This window comes from Armigeres subalbatus, chromosome 1 (genome assembly GCF_024139115.2).
Source record: "Armigeres subalbatus isolate Guangzhou_Male chromosome 1, GZ_Asu_2, whole genome shotgun sequence".
In the NCBI taxonomy this organism is placed as follows: domain Eukaryota; kingdom Metazoa; phylum Arthropoda; class Insecta; order Diptera; family Culicidae; genus Armigeres; species Armigeres subalbatus.
In genome coordinates, this window is record NC_085139.1 from 110340147 (window position 1) to 110355081 (window position 14935).

Sequence of the window (14935 nt, forward strand, 5' to 3'; positions counted from 1 at the left end):
TCTCCAGCAACTTTCGTTTCAGTAAAAATAGATTCGTTATACTTTTCCTTTCAAAAACTTCGTGAAGTCCATCCCAAATCTCTTTCGGAGTCTTCTTGTCCTTAAAATATTCAAGATGACTGTCTGCAACAGCGCCAATAAGGACTGACCGACACTTGTTGTTTTCCTTCCTTCTATTTGACTTTCTTCTGCTCTTTTTCTAACTTCTGTGCAGCCGAATCAGTCTCCAGGCCTTCCCAAAAATCTTCCTCGAAAGCTTTCTTCTCGACACAGTGTACAATTTCTAACTGTTCCAGAAACACCAGAAGTCTGAACCGCCAGTTGTTAAAATTCGTACCATCAAAAGACTAGATACGCAGAAACTTATCATCGTCACCCATTTTGAGACTGTAAATATTCTGACTGACTTCCGTAACGTGTAAATTTTTCAAGTTATTCTGGGCTTATAACCTCTTAGCAGAGCTAATAAAGAACAACTGAAGTGGTTGACGGTTGATAACAGAATAACAGTTTATTTGATGGTAACAAACATTTGGTTGTACCAAGGCATTCCACGTTATTAATTGTTACTTAACAATTAGGAGGTCACAGATGAACGGACATAATATTCGAACATTTTTATCCTTTCTCTGATTTAATAGTATTGAAAATGGTCATGTTTATGACAACGAATCATCTATCCAATCTTCATATGCCTGCGAACAAAATTTTTGAAAAATGCTTTTAGAATAAAAAATCTACATACATAAAAAAATGAATTTCTGTCTGTCTGACCCTTTCATTTTTTTCATTTATTTAGTTAACATCTAAACAGATAACACTGAATCAACAATTTGACGCCACAATGCACGGTTCGAGGCCGCATCTCTCCATCCTCGGATACGCCCCACGCTCGCCAAGTCGTTCTGCACCTGGTCTGCCCATCTCGCTCGCTGCGCTCCACGCCGTCTCGTACCTGCCGGATCGGAAGCGAACACCATCTTTGCAGGGTTGCTGTCCGGCATTCTTGCAACATGTCCTGCCCATCGTACCCTTCCGGCTTTAGCTACCTTCTGGATACTGGGTTCGCCGTAGAGTTGGGCGAGCTCATGGTTCATTCTTCGCCGCCACACACCGTCTTCTTGTACACCGCCAAAGATGGTCCTAAGCACTCGTCTCTCGAATACCTGAGTGCTTGCAAGTCCTCCTCGAGCATTGTACATGTTTCATGTCCGTAGAGGACTACCGGTCTTATTAACGTCTTGTACATGACACATTTGGTGCGGTGGCGAATCTTTTTCGACCGCAGTTTCTTCTGGAGCCCGTAGTAGGCCCGACTTCCACAGATGATGCGCCTTCGTATTTCACGACTAACGTTGTTGTCAGCCGTTAGCAAGGATCCGAGGTAGACGAATTCCTCGACCACCTCGAAGGTATCCCCGTCTATCGTAACACTGCTTCCCAGGCGGGCCCTGTCGCGCTCGGTTCCGCCCACAAGCATGTACTTTGTCTTTGACGCATTCACCACCAGTCCAACTTTTGTTGCTTCACGTTTCAGGCGGGTGTACAGTTCTGCCACCTTTGCAAATGTTCGGCCGACAATGTCCATGTCATCCGCGAAGCAAATAAATTGACTGGATCTGTTGAAAATCGTACCCCGGCTGTTACACCCGGCTCTCCGCATGACACCTTCTAGCGCAATGTTGAACAACAGGCACGAAAGTCCATCACCTTGTCTTAGTCCCCGGCGCGATTCGAACGAACTGGAGTGTTCGCCCGAAATCTTCACACAGTTTTGCACACCATCCACCGTTGCTTTGATCAGTCTGGTAAGCTTCCCAGGAAGCTGTTCTCGTCCATAATTTTCCATAGCTCTACGCGGTCTATACTGTCGTATGCCGCCTTGAAATCAACGAACAGATGGTGCGTTGGGACCTGGTATTCACGGCATTTTTGAAGGATTTGCCGTACAGTAAAGATCTGGTCCGTTGTCGAGCGGCCGTCAACGAAGCCGGCTTGATAACTTCCCACAAACTCGTTCACTAATGGTGACAGACGACGGAAGATGATCTGGGATATCACTTTGTAGGCGGCATTAAGGATGGTGATCGCTCGAAAGTTCTCACACTCCAGTTTGTCGCCTTTCTTGTAGATGGGGCATATAACCCCTTCCTTCCACTCCTCCGGTAGCTGTTCGGTTTCCCAGATTCTGACTATCTGTGCAGGCAAGTGGCCAGCTTTTCCGGGCCCATCTTGATGAGCTCAGCTCCGATACCATCCTTACCAGCGGCTTTGTTGGTCTTTAGCTGTTGAATGGCATCCTTAACTTCCCTCAAGGTGGGGGCTGGTTGGCTTCCATCGTCCGCTGAACTGACGTAGTCATCTCCTCCGCTGCCTTGACTTTCACTGCCTTGACTTTCTCAGCGCCATTCAGATGTTCCTCGTAGTGCTGCTTCCACCTTTCGATCACCACACGTTCGTCCGTCAAGATGCTCCCATCCTTATCCCGGCACATTTCGGCTCGCGGCACGAAGCCTTTGCGGGATGCGTTGAGCTTCTGATAGAACTTGCGTGTTTCTTGAGAACGGCACAGCTGTTCCATCTCCTCGCACTCCGCTTCTTCCAGGCGGCGTTTCTTCTCCTGAAAAAGGCGGGTCTGCTGTCTCCGCTTCCGTCTATAACGTTCCACGTTCTGCCGGGTACCTTGCTGCAGCGCGACCGCCCGCGCTGCGTCCTTCTCCTCCAGAATCTGTCTGCACTCTTCGTCGAACCAATCGTTCCGTCGACTTCGACCCATATACCCGACGTTGTTCTCCGCGGCGTCGTTAATGGCTGCTTTGACTGTATTCCAGATGCTGCGCGTATGCAGTGGCGACATCAGGTTGCTTCAGTCGCTCTAGGTCGTACCGCGGCGGTCGTCGGTACCGAACATTGTTGATGACGGATAGTTTTGGGCGCAGTTTAACCATCACCAGATAGTGGTCAGAGTCGATGTTAGCGCCACGATATGTCCTGACGTCGATAATGTCGGAGAAGTGCCGTCCATCAATCAGAACGTGGTCGATTTGTGATTCTGTCTGCAGTGGCGATCTCCAGGTGTACCGATACGGGAGGCTGTGTTGGAAGTAGGTGCTGCGAATGGCCATATTCTTGGAGGCGGCGAAATCAATTAGTCGTAGGCCGTTTTCATTCGTCAGCCGGTGAGCGCTGAACTTTCCAATGGTCGGTCTAAACTCCTCCTCTTGGCCTGGGAACCAATTAGATGATTTTATATCATCCTTTTACTATTATAGAGAAAACTTCGAGCTCATATTAAACAACAAATATTGTTTCTCGTGACGCCGGATGGATACCTTCTCGTGGTGTGTTACCTAATATGAGGTACCATGGCCACATTGCTAGCTTCTGGCTTATCCAACGAATACCATCCTCAATATCCAACTCCATGGTACTTTATGAGAGTGTCATAGTCGCTGGCCTCTTGCTTCCATCCTCTTCCTCCTTACGGTGAAGATGGGCGTGGCCAGTAGCAGTAATTTTCATGCTTTTGTTATTTAAGCCTTTTCTTGATTTATGATAATTCTAGATAAGGATTTCAAAAATAAAACACTAGTTTGCAATCTACGAATTATATCGTATAGATGCTAATGTAACTTATAGCTCTATACAAGGTTAAATACTCCATACAAAAGTCACTATTCCGTCACTTTTCTGCAATTGAAAGTCACTATTTGGTCACTTTTTTGTCATCGTTGGTTACTAAAGTCAATATTTTAAACGGCATTCATCGCTACCAGCCCTGGACCCTCCAGTGCAAGCAACAGGACGAGGTTACGAACGCAGACGATGTCGTCTCTGCCGTCAGAGACCAGTGCGATACAAAGGTCGACAAGACCTCTGTACGCCTAGAGGCGCTTCCTTTGGCACGCAGGTTACCGGTTGCGGAAGCCAAAAAGGTAATGGAGCGGGAGAAGTTGAAGATGTCAGTATGCCCAGTGAGCAAACTCCAGCCGCTTTCAGTGGACAGGTGCTATCGGTGCTTAGAGTTGGGACACAAGTCCAACAACTGTATAGGCCCAGACCGTAGCAACATGTGTCGTCGTTGTGGTGAGGAAGGGCACGAGGTGCATGAATGCGGCAGCAAAAAAGCAAGCCTGTAACCACGTTATGAGTGGGTCTTCGTGTCCCATTGGAGGGAAACATAAGAATAAGCAGTGCAAGTAACACAGCTAAATCTTAACCACTATGCAACTGCCCAACAGCTGCTGTGGCAGTCGGTCTCGGAGTTCAGGACCGATGTCGCCCCCTTGTCCAACCCGTACAACGTCCTTGTCGATAACGGCAATTGGGTGGCGGGCGGGTCTAGGATGGCGGCTATTTGCACAACGGGACGGTACGCGATCCATGAGTTACACTCCTCTGCTGAGGGTGTCGCGATACTCAAGATCAATGGTGTGTTCTATTGTAGCTGCTACGCCCCACCAAGGTGGCCATTAGAAAAGTTCAACCAGATGATCGATAGGCTATCGTCTGACCTAGTGGGTCGTAAGCCTAGTCGTCATAGCAGGAGACGCTTGGGCAGTGGAGTCGGGCAGCCGCTGCGCCAATCGAAGGAGTCAAGCGTGACTAGAGACGCTAGCGAAGTTCGACCCAGTGCTAGTCAATGATGGTTCCGCTAGCACGTTCAGGAGGGACGGGGTCGAGTCATGGATTAACGTAGCGTTTGTCAGTCCTAGTCTGGCACCAGACTTGAACTGGAGGGTGGACGAGGCGTGCAACACTGGGATACTGCCCTGGGAATGTAAGCCAATACTGAAGGTCTAAGCGGGGATGCGTTGGATGCTGTCTTATCACGCGCATGCGACGCCATCATGCCGGAAAGCCTTGCCGAGAAATGGCAGACGCCCGGTATACTGGTGGAGTCCCGAGATTGCAGCCCTTCGATCAACCTGCCTCAAGGCTAGATGAAGGATGCAACGTGCCCGCACCGAGGATGAAAGAGCGGACCGCCGTGAAGAGTTTAGAGTTGCGAAACTGGCATTTAACAAGGCCATCAAGAGCAGTAAGATAGCGTGTTTCGTTAACCTATGCGAAGGAGCCAACGCGAATCAGTGGGGTGACGCCTACAGGATAGTGATGGCCAAGAACAAAGGGAGCTCTTCACTCCCCGAACGGTCACGGGAAAGGTTCTCTAGGATTATCGAGGTATTCTTCCCGTCCCGAGCCACAAGTCCCTGGCCTCCTACACCGCAAGGCAATATGGGTGTGGCCTAAATGGTGGCTTCGGCGACGAGAAAAGAGTTACTCGCGGTGGTCAAATCCCTGGTAACGAACGAAGCTCCAGGGCCCGATGGAGTTCCGAACAGCGCTCTCAAGGCAGCCATCATAGCGAACCCGAACATGTTCAGGCTAACTATGCAAAGATGCCTAGATGAGTGTAGATTCCCCGAAAGATGGAAGAAACAGAAACTGGTGTTGTTGCCGAAGGCCGGGAAGCCGCCGGCGACCCATCGGCCAATAGACCAATCCGTCTTATGAAGACGACGGGCAAGTTGCTAGAGAAGATCATCTTCAACAGGCTGATCCCGTACTCAGAGGGTACGAACGGCCTGTCAAGTTCCGTTTTCGCAAGGGTAAGTCCACGTTGGACAATAGTCGTTCTCGTCGTATGAAGAAAGCGAAAAAAACATAGTCTTTGTCATAGTACTGCACAACGCAACACCTATTCGTTTTCTTCGCGCAACATGCCTACCACGACGATAGTCGCGCAGCTAAAAGTTATGGCGATTTATGTCGTCACTTCATCACATAATTGTTTGCTCGTCATTACATACGGACTGATTAAAAACATAATGGCGTCTCAAATAAACAAATAGTAGCCATACGCCATACGTTACTTCAAATTCATAATTACAAAGAATTAACAAAAATCTTCGCATGGCAGCTGCTGCTTGAAAAATGATGGTATGAAGTCTTCGTTCTTCGATGTCGTCATGACGATTTGGCCGATTTGGGAGTTAATTCCCGAGGTAGAACTGACCGCAGTATACGTGATCAGCACGGTTGGATGAGCGGTAGAAGCCTGCAGCTCGCTCAACATAAGACGTCAACAACCGCAAGTTCAAGCGGTCGCGTGTACTCAGACGACTAATGACGGTGAAAAACCGACACTTGATCAAACTCATCAAATGCTTTAGCCAAGCAAGCCTTTGGCACAGCAGAGTGCGATTGATTCGCATTCTATACTGTAGCACCGGTAGTAAAACACTTGTTGATACTTTCGGGTACTGATATTAAGTGAAGTTTATTTCATCTCATATTGTCTAAGCCTCCTAAGTTTATCTCTCATTCTTAGTATACTACATCCCTCCTTGCCTTTATTTTGTTAGAATTTATAACATAATTTATTTATTTATTTAATTAACTCTTTTTTTTTTATTAATTATTAATTTTACTAATTTCATTTACGCAATAATCTTGCAAATAGCTTGGTAATCGTCGTTCACGTTTAGAACTTTTGATCGGTCCAATGGTGTCTTTCTTTCTTTCTTCATGACTATCGGTAGTGTTATCTTGACCAGGCTTGAATAAATCTTCAGTATTCGTAACTTCAGCATTTCGGAATGGATTGTTCGATGCGAGCTTCTTCGTGTGATTCACGTGTCGCTCACTTTCAACTCCTGTGTTGAGGTTTTTGACTGCTAGTCTTGTCCCGGATCTTTTTAGAATAATATGCGGCTGAGGGTTGAATGTGGTAGTCATTTTATTTTTCTTCATATGATTTTTCAATAGTACAGTGTCGCCAACGTCAATATCAGAATATTTTGCCTTTTTTCTTCTGGTTCTCATATTGCTTTCCTTTTTCCTTGTTTGTTTTATCAAACTGTGTCACATCTCCTTCTCCTTTCTTTTGCAAATCCGGTGATTCAGGGATTTTATCTCTTACGGGCCTGCCAAACATAAGGACCGCAGGTGGTATACCGGTTACAGAATGTGGAGTATTTCGGTATGCTAGAAGAAAACTGTATAAATCATTTTTCCAATCCCTGCCCATAGCCATACTGATCCTGATAGTTTTTAGTAACGTCCTATTTTGACGTTCTACTAAGCCATTTTGAAATGGGGCATAAGGAACTGAGTGATTTATACAAATTCCGTTGGAGCTGCAGTAGCTCAGGAATTCAGCTGATTGAAATGGTGGTCCATTGTCGCATACAATTTCCTCAGGAAATCCGTATCTTGAAAAAATGATTCTTAGTTTGAAAATTGTAACATTTGCTGTTGTAGATGACATGATCTCTATTTCTGGAAATCTTGAATGATAGTCCACAATTACGAGAAGATGAATTCCATTGATTACTTCCATGAAATCCAAAGCAACTTTTCTCCATGGTTTTGTAGGCATTTCGATTCGAATCATGGGTTCTATGGATGGCTGTGAAACAAGCATACATCATTGGCATCGTTTGACAAAATCTTCAACCATTGAGTCTATACGGACCCACCAAACTTTTCCCCTTAATCGCCTTTTCATAGCTTCCATACCGAGATGAGGCTCATGTGCTAGTTCAAGAAGTTTGTGATGTAAGCTTCTTGGAATAATAATTTTCTGATTTTTCAATATTATTTCACCATCGCATGACAAATCATTCGCGATCATTTTGTATCGTGCTAATGTTTTGGGCCACCTTTTAATAGGGTAAGGTAACCACTGCATTAACTCCATCATTTCTACATCGTGCTTAGTAGCTTCTATTATTTCAGAGACCGAAACCGCTACAGGAGCGACATCACATGAAACCATCCTCACAATTCTTTCGCTTTCTTCATCGTAACTGCTCGAGCATACGGTCTAACTTTGGCACAACCGTGAGAAAAGGTCTGCAATATTGGACTTTCCTGGTCGGTATATGACTTTATAGTCGTATGACATTAAACGTAACTTCCACCGGTCAATCCTTGCGCATGGTTTTGATCTTTCCCCGAAGATGGCTACCAATGGTTTGTGGTCTGTTATGAGCCAGAAAAACTTGCCATATAAGTAGAAATGAAATTTTTCTGGAGCCCATACTAAAGCGAGGGCCTCGCGTTCGATTTGTGCGTATCGTTTTTCAACATCAGATAACGTTTTCGAAGCGTAACTAATGATTTTATATTCACCAGAAGCTGCTTGCTGAAACAAGACCGCGCCCAATCCAACTGGACTTGCATCTGCGACTACAAATGTCTCCAAATCAGGGTTGAAATAAGCTAAAGTCTCCTCTTTAAGCAAACTACTTTTCAATAGATCAAAAGCTTTTTGATGTTTGTCGTTCCAAATGAAAGTTGTACCTTTCTTTGTTAAAGCTACTAAAGGGTTCGCGATAGAAGACATATTGGGAATGTGACGATTAACAAATGTCACCAATCCGAGGAAACTGCGTATTTCTTCTGCAGATCGTGGTTGTCTAAAATTCTTGATAGTTTGTAACTTTTCGTTGGAAACCTGTATACCTTCTGCCGATAGATTATAGCCAAGGAAGTCTATCTGTGTTACACATTCTATAGTTTTAGATTCATTCAACATTATGTTTTTCTCAGCTAAGCGATTTTTAACGATCTGTGTTCGTATCTAAAAGAATATATGTTAAAATTTTCAGTATGATTGATTATTTCATAAATGAATGTAATACCTTTAATGTTACAATATCTGGAGCACGGATCAAAATATCATCAATGTACACAATAATCCATGGTAAATCGCCCAATATTGCTTCCATACATTTTTGAAAAAGCTCAGGAGCTGCTGATAAACCGAAAACTAAACGCTTATATCTCATCAAACCCAAAGGAGAGATGAATGTCGTTATATATCGGCAGTCTTCCCGCAATGTGAGTTGGTGGAATGCTTGCTTTATGTCCAATTTAGTGAAAACTTTACTTCCACGCAATCGGCAAACCATTTGTTCCATAGTTGGAAGCGGATGAATCTCCCTAATAATCGCTTTGTTGGCTTCTCGCAAATCAATAATAATTCTTACTTCATTCGCACTTTTCCTTTTCACTATCATTGGGGAAACCCATTCAGATGCACCCTGCACACGTTCGATTACGTCCTGCTTTTCTAACTCCTTAAGTTTCAAAAGAGCTAACTCTTCTAAAGAAACTGGAATCCGACGATAGGACTGTTGGACAGGCGGTACTGCTCTATCAATTTTGATTGATGCGCAAAAATCTGGATTTACAGTATTTATTTGAACGCACTGTCTTCATACACACGTTATATGTTTAAAAGATTACTCACCTTTAATTACAGGTAAAGTATCAGCGGACAATGTTCTGAGAAATTTTACCACACCAAGCTTTTCCGCGCTGCTGCCCGATAGCAAAGAACATTTGCCACCCTTGATGACATAGAATGTAGTATAGCAGGAACTTCCATCTATTTGAATTTTCACATCAACTTCTCCTAGCACTTGTAGCGGTTTGTTCGATCCATACGCGTTGAAAACCTTGTTACTTCCACGTCGAGCTCCAAACGCTTCGAAACCAACTTGTTTCAAGGTGTTCCAATCAGCTTCACTCAGAACATCTTCGTCAGCACCTGTGTCAACGACGAACTGAAGGGCAGCGCCACCTACGGTGGCTTGAATCAACCGTTTACCATTTAGATGAAACAATTCTCGAATTTCAACTGGCTTTGTAACGTTTTCGATCTCGTGAATAAACTTAGGTTTCTTGTCAAAACGACGAATATTTTCACCAGTTTCTTGTTTTCTTGTGTTGGTAAATCTTGGTCGTTGTTTGAAAAATTTCTGAAAACGATCACAACATGGAGCGAAATGTCCCTTTGACTTGCACTTATTGCACCGCGATGAACGTGCTGGGCATCCTGGATCTTTGGCGAAATGATTTCCAAGGCATCTGAAACATGTCCTCACCTGTTTGTCTGCAGTTTGATTGGCAGTATCCATAACATTCAAATCTCCAACGTCGTCGGTTTTTCCACGGAGCTCTTGAACCTGAGCTTTCACTGAATAGTAAGTTCTACCAATTTTCAGCATATCATCCAGACAGACGTCTACTTCGAGATATTTCGCACGCAATTTATCGTCATTTTGCGTAGCGAAAACAATTTGGTCCATTAACATTTGCTCAAGTTGCTCATCAAAATTGCATAGTGCTGCTTGAGATCGCAGACGGATGACGAAATGGTCTAGCTTTTCATGCGGGTCAAATTTCATTTGCCTAAATTTAAATCGCTCATACCGCAGAGACATACGAGGAGCGTAATAGCCGTCCAAAGCGTCCATTGCTAATCGATACCGATTGTCCATTATGTTACCGTCCGGTAGAGAAACATTTTGAGCAATTTTCCGTACGTCTGGCCCTCCGAAGCACATTAAAGCTCGGAACATTTCCTCGTGATCACATACGTTCTTCAGTGCGAGATACGCACTGAATTGATCCTTCCACATGTCCCAACGTGAGCTTGTCGGGCCAACATCATTTTCAACCATTTTCAATGGTTATATTGTACAAATGTTCATTTGGCTGATGATTTTTTTTTTATTACTGAGGTGAAATGCCCATCGGTTGCATAGCAACGATCAAAATGCCATAGCTACAATTAAACTTTGGGTTGAAAAAAAATGTTTTTTTTCATAAATATTTTTTTTTCTCTGAGGCAGACTGGAAACGATTTCCCTTTGCCTACCTGATCAGACTGGATTTCCTTAAATCTCCCTGTGAATCAGGATTTTCCATGGACAGGCTAGACATTTCCGATTCTCTTTGTCCTTGGTTCTTACTCAGACAGACTAGAACATACTTCTCTATGTCTGAGGTTTTCTGGGCAGACTGGAAATAAATTTCCCTTTACCGCAGTCTTCTTCAATATAACATTTTCATACATTTCACTCAGTAAAGAAAATCAAAGCCAATTTCATTAGAATATTTACCGTTGCCATTTTGTCTTCCGTATATGTTGTTCCCAGGTTCGCTTCCTGTTGTAGTTTTCTGAAACTCCGCTAGTTTTCCGCTGTCCCCAAAATTTCCTTCGCCGTTTTTCGTCCTCGTCGCCAATTGTAGCACCGGTAGTAAAACACTTGTTGATACTTTCGGGTACTGATATTAAGTGAAGTTTATTTCATCTCATATTGTCTAAGCCTCCTAAGTTTATCTCTCATTCTTAGTATACTACATATACCAGCCCTCCCAGCCCGTTGCTAAGAGGCATGGAGTGTGATCCTCTCGTTTAATAAACATTGTGCACTTGCTTGACTGTGGATATACAACAGTAAAGCACATGTGGAGATTGGACAAATCAAGCATCCGAAAGATATTCAATTTGCAAGAGAGCTAACCGCGGTGGAGGTTGGTACTCGAATTCTGATGGCTTTTCCGCAAACGTGACCTTTAAGTGGTCTTGTTGTGCAGGGGTTATCACGCCTATCTAGAGAGTAGGAGGTTGAGGGTTCGAGTCCCTCCAAGACACATGGATTCTTTTTCGCAAATTTCATATCAATTTGTCCGTTTCGAAACATGTGCTGTGCATATGCTCAGCCAATATATTTAACAAAAAAATACAATTTCTAACTGCTCCAGAAACGCCAGAAGTCTGAACCGCCAGTTGTTAAAATTCGTACCGTCGAAAGGCTTGATACGCAGAAACTTATCATCGTCACCTATTTTGAGACTGTAAATATTCTGACTGACTTCCGTAACGTGTAAATTTTTCAAGTTATTCTTGGCTCATAACCTCTTAGCAGAGCTAATAAAGAACAACTGAAGTGGTTGACGGTTGATAACAGAATAACATTTTATTTGAAGGTAACAAACATTTGGTTTTAGCAAGGCATACTACGTTATTAATTGTTACAAAACAATTAGGAGGTCACAGATAAACGGACATAATACTCGAAATTTGTTATCCTTTCTCTGATATAATAATATTGAAAATGATCATGTTTATGACAACGAATCATCTATCCAATCTGCGAACAAAATTTTTGAAAAATGATTTTGAAATGAAAAATGATAAATAAAATAAGTGTGGTCGCGGTGATGAAAATAACCAAGATAAAAAATCATGGTAGGCGGTTGCATAACTACTGACCGAAAATATTCCAGTTCTCGGGTTATGTATATGGCTATGTATGTAGACGAAGAATGGGAGAGAATAAAATGGTGTTTTAGTAATCGGAAAAGTAATAGGAAATCGGAAGTCTCATGTGGTGTAATCTCAATACAGTCGAGAAAACAAAGTCATACACGTTATAAATCGAATGATTTTGTTCGTACGGGAACGGCATTTTGGTTATCATTGATATTCATTGAGTAGGTGCTGGCAAGTTTTCCACTTCACCCAATTCATTTCATATTTATCTAAGATGGATTAATTCTAATTATTTTAAAAATTGCTTTTACAGAGAAGAAAGAAAAGAAGAAAAAGAAGTCTAAATCGGGAACAAGTGATGATTCAGAAGCAGAAGGATCAAAGAAACGAAAGAAGGAGAAAAAGAAAAAGAAGGACAAAAAATCAAAGAGTGAAAAAGAGTCAGTTGAAAAAAAAAACAATCAATATAAGCAATTGTTATTCAATCAAACTATTTAATTCTTCAGAGATAAAAATGGAAGCAATCTAGAAGAAGGGGAATTGAAAGACGATGCTGAGGCCCATCCGATGACAACGGTGACCAAGATTGATCCAAATGAAATACCCGAGGTACGTTAAAGCATTAAAGTTATTTGTTAGAATTAGATAATTATTTCAAAAACATTTTCCTAGGTATCGAATAAATATTTGATGCGCGGTGATGGTCGCAAGCGTCAAAACGAGGATAAGAGCGATGATGACGAGGATGATGACAGGGGACGAGGCAGGAGACGAGAGCGAGAGCGGTCTCGCGATCAGCGTGCATTCGGTTGGTCCAAGAAGCGTGTACCTATTTCAAAAAGTGGGCGTGCTATCAAGGGTCGTGGCAATTTTGTAAGTTTTCGATGCCTCACCTGGTCGACCTGCAATTTAAATAATTAAAAACTTGTTACAGCGTTATCGCACCCCATCGCGGTCCCGATCAAGATCGCGAAGCTTCACTCCTATTCACTGGAAGATTGCGCAAAAGAGAACGATAAAGATGACGGATCTGGAGAAAATCGAGGATGAAAAGCGTCAGCGGGAAGGGGAGATCAAGCGTCGCGAAAACGAACGCAAAAAACGCCACGAGGAAATGGCTAAGGATTCCGCGAAGAAATCCTTCTTCGAGTTGACACAGGAGAAGGATCAGCCAGCGAAAATCAGTGACAATCGTAGCGATGATGGCAGTAACGATGGGAAGAAAAGTGAATCCGAAAAACCCATCGATATGAATGCACTGGATTACGAACATCAGGGTGCGTATTCCGACGATGACGCAACAAAGAATCCACGCAATGAGACGATCGCTAGAGCTTTTGGGTTGGACACCAAAAAGACCAAGCAAGGTGAACTAGAAAGCAATGAAAAAGTAATCGAAAATTCAAATAAACCTGCAAGCAATGAAGATGAATCTGACAAAAACCGTGAGTACAAGAAGGATAAGAAAGATCGATCTCGCGAAAGAAAAAAAGAAGATCGAAAGCGAGATAGCTCTAGAAGTCGTTCGAGGGATCGCGCTCGAGACGCATCCAGAAGTCGCTCCAGAGATAGACGTCGCTCATATAGAGATCGTTCGCCAGTGCCATTTCGCCGAGGGGGAGGGCGGCAATTTGTAGGCCGTTGGAACCAAAGACGTGGATTCTTTTCGCCTCGCGGACGTGGTGGCAGATTCGATCGTAATCGACGTTCGCGAAGCTATGATCGCAGACGATCCTCCGGTCGTAACCGGCGTGATCGATCACGCTCGCGAAGCTACGACCGTAGAAGCAGATCCCGCTCAAATTCCCGTCGCCGAGATAGACGCCGTAGCAGCGATTCTCGCTCACGATCGCGCTCCAAGAAATCCGAACGGAATTCATCCCCAGAGCCACAGCGTTTGAAATCACCACAGTCCAATGTTCCGCAGGTGAAACAAGAAACCAACGAAGAAGAAAAGGCTCGTTTGCAGAAGGAGAAAATGCTGAAGCGCGCCGAAACTCTTCTTCTGCTGAAAAATCATATGGAGAAGGAAATCGAGGAGCAACGGAAGGCACGAGAGAAGCAAAAGCAAAAAGAGGAACAGGAAAAACTTGAAGCAGCACTGGAGATAGCACAGCTGGAAAAACTGAAAAAGGAAACCATTGAAAAACTGCAAGCGCACGACAGCATGAAGCTGGTCGCAGCTCACAAAATTCTGGAAACGGTAGTGTCCACGGTGAAGGCCAAAAGCTCCACTGGCACAAGCAAGAAGAAGCAACGGCGCAGGAGCACCTCATCGAGTTCGTCATCTTCTTCGTCCAGTGGCGATAAATCGCGCAAGAAGAAACGCGACAAGAAAAAGAAATCACGCCGCCGTTCATCGTCATCATCGGATTAATCGGGAAATCAACGAGGCACCGTTTCTGTAAGTACATACTGTGCGTATTTGTGGTAGCATTTCGAGAGTATTGCTTTTTCCTATGCCTAGCGTTTATTTCAGACATAGGATAATTACTATCCTTACTATTTGATTCGATTCAATACAGTCTCTGCTGACCTTGTCTATGGTGAATCGCTTGCTTTTCACAATGAGAACATAAAAGAAATCCTTTGAAGTTTTTCCTCCGGAAAATCGAGTTTTGTTTGTTCCGCTGCTCTTTATATCGCGTCTCGTTTGCTCTCGTGTCGGTGGTGCAGAAATCTCGCCCATACTGCGTTGTTCTCCTCTTCTCCAATGGCGGATCAAAGATCTCTCCAGCCATGGGCTAGTTTACCGTCTTGTAACAGTCCAATGTTCGCCCCGGAAACCCGTGCTCGTACATTAGCTACCATAGCTGGTCCCGATCGATTGTAATGTGTTTTACGCCGTGACAAACGATT

General features: G+C 43.9%; 2 protein-coding genes across 2 annotated transcripts in view; one reads left to right on the forward strand and one right to left on the reverse strand.

The window, feature by feature from the left end:
- The window catches only part of LOC134204835 (peptidyl-prolyl cis-trans isomerase G), a 30479-nt gene extending 15852 nt beyond the window's left edge, over positions 1-14627 (forward strand). Inside the window, exons 7-10 of the mRNA XM_062679636.1 lie at positions 12390-12516; positions 12583-12685; positions 12749-12949; positions 13011-14627. Of these exons, the coding sequence (XP_062535620.1) occupies positions 12390-12516; positions 12583-12685; positions 12749-12949; positions 13011-14453 (1874 nt within the window). The 3' untranslated portion in view covers positions 14454-14627. The remainder of the gene's footprint in view (positions 1-12389; positions 12517-12582; positions 12686-12748; positions 12950-13010) is intronic.
- LOC134204843 (uncharacterized protein K02A2.6-like) lies at positions 8152-10462 on the reverse strand. The gene is made up of 2 exons (XM_062679647.1): positions 9263-10462; positions 8152-9193 (listed from the first exon to the last, which is right to left on the reverse strand). The coding sequence occupies exons 1-2, from the start codon at positions 10434-10436 to the stop codon at positions 8628-8630; spliced, it is 1740 nt and encodes a 579-aa protein (XP_062535631.1). The 5' UTR covers positions 10437-10462; the 3' UTR covers positions 8152-8627.
- Positions 14628-14935: the final 308 nt, after the last annotated feature.

What these genes read in the sequence shown, in the direction of transcription:
- LOC134204843 (XM_062679647.1), bottom strand. Translation starts at nt 10,436, where the DNA reads ATGTGGAAGGATCAATTCAGTGCGTATCTCGCACTGAAGAACGTATGT. An exon ending in TACTTTACCTGTAATTAAAG is followed by an intron (nt 9,194 to 9,262) that starts GTGAGTAATCTT and finishes CTGTAAATCCAG; the next exon opens with ATTTTTGCGCATCAATCAAA.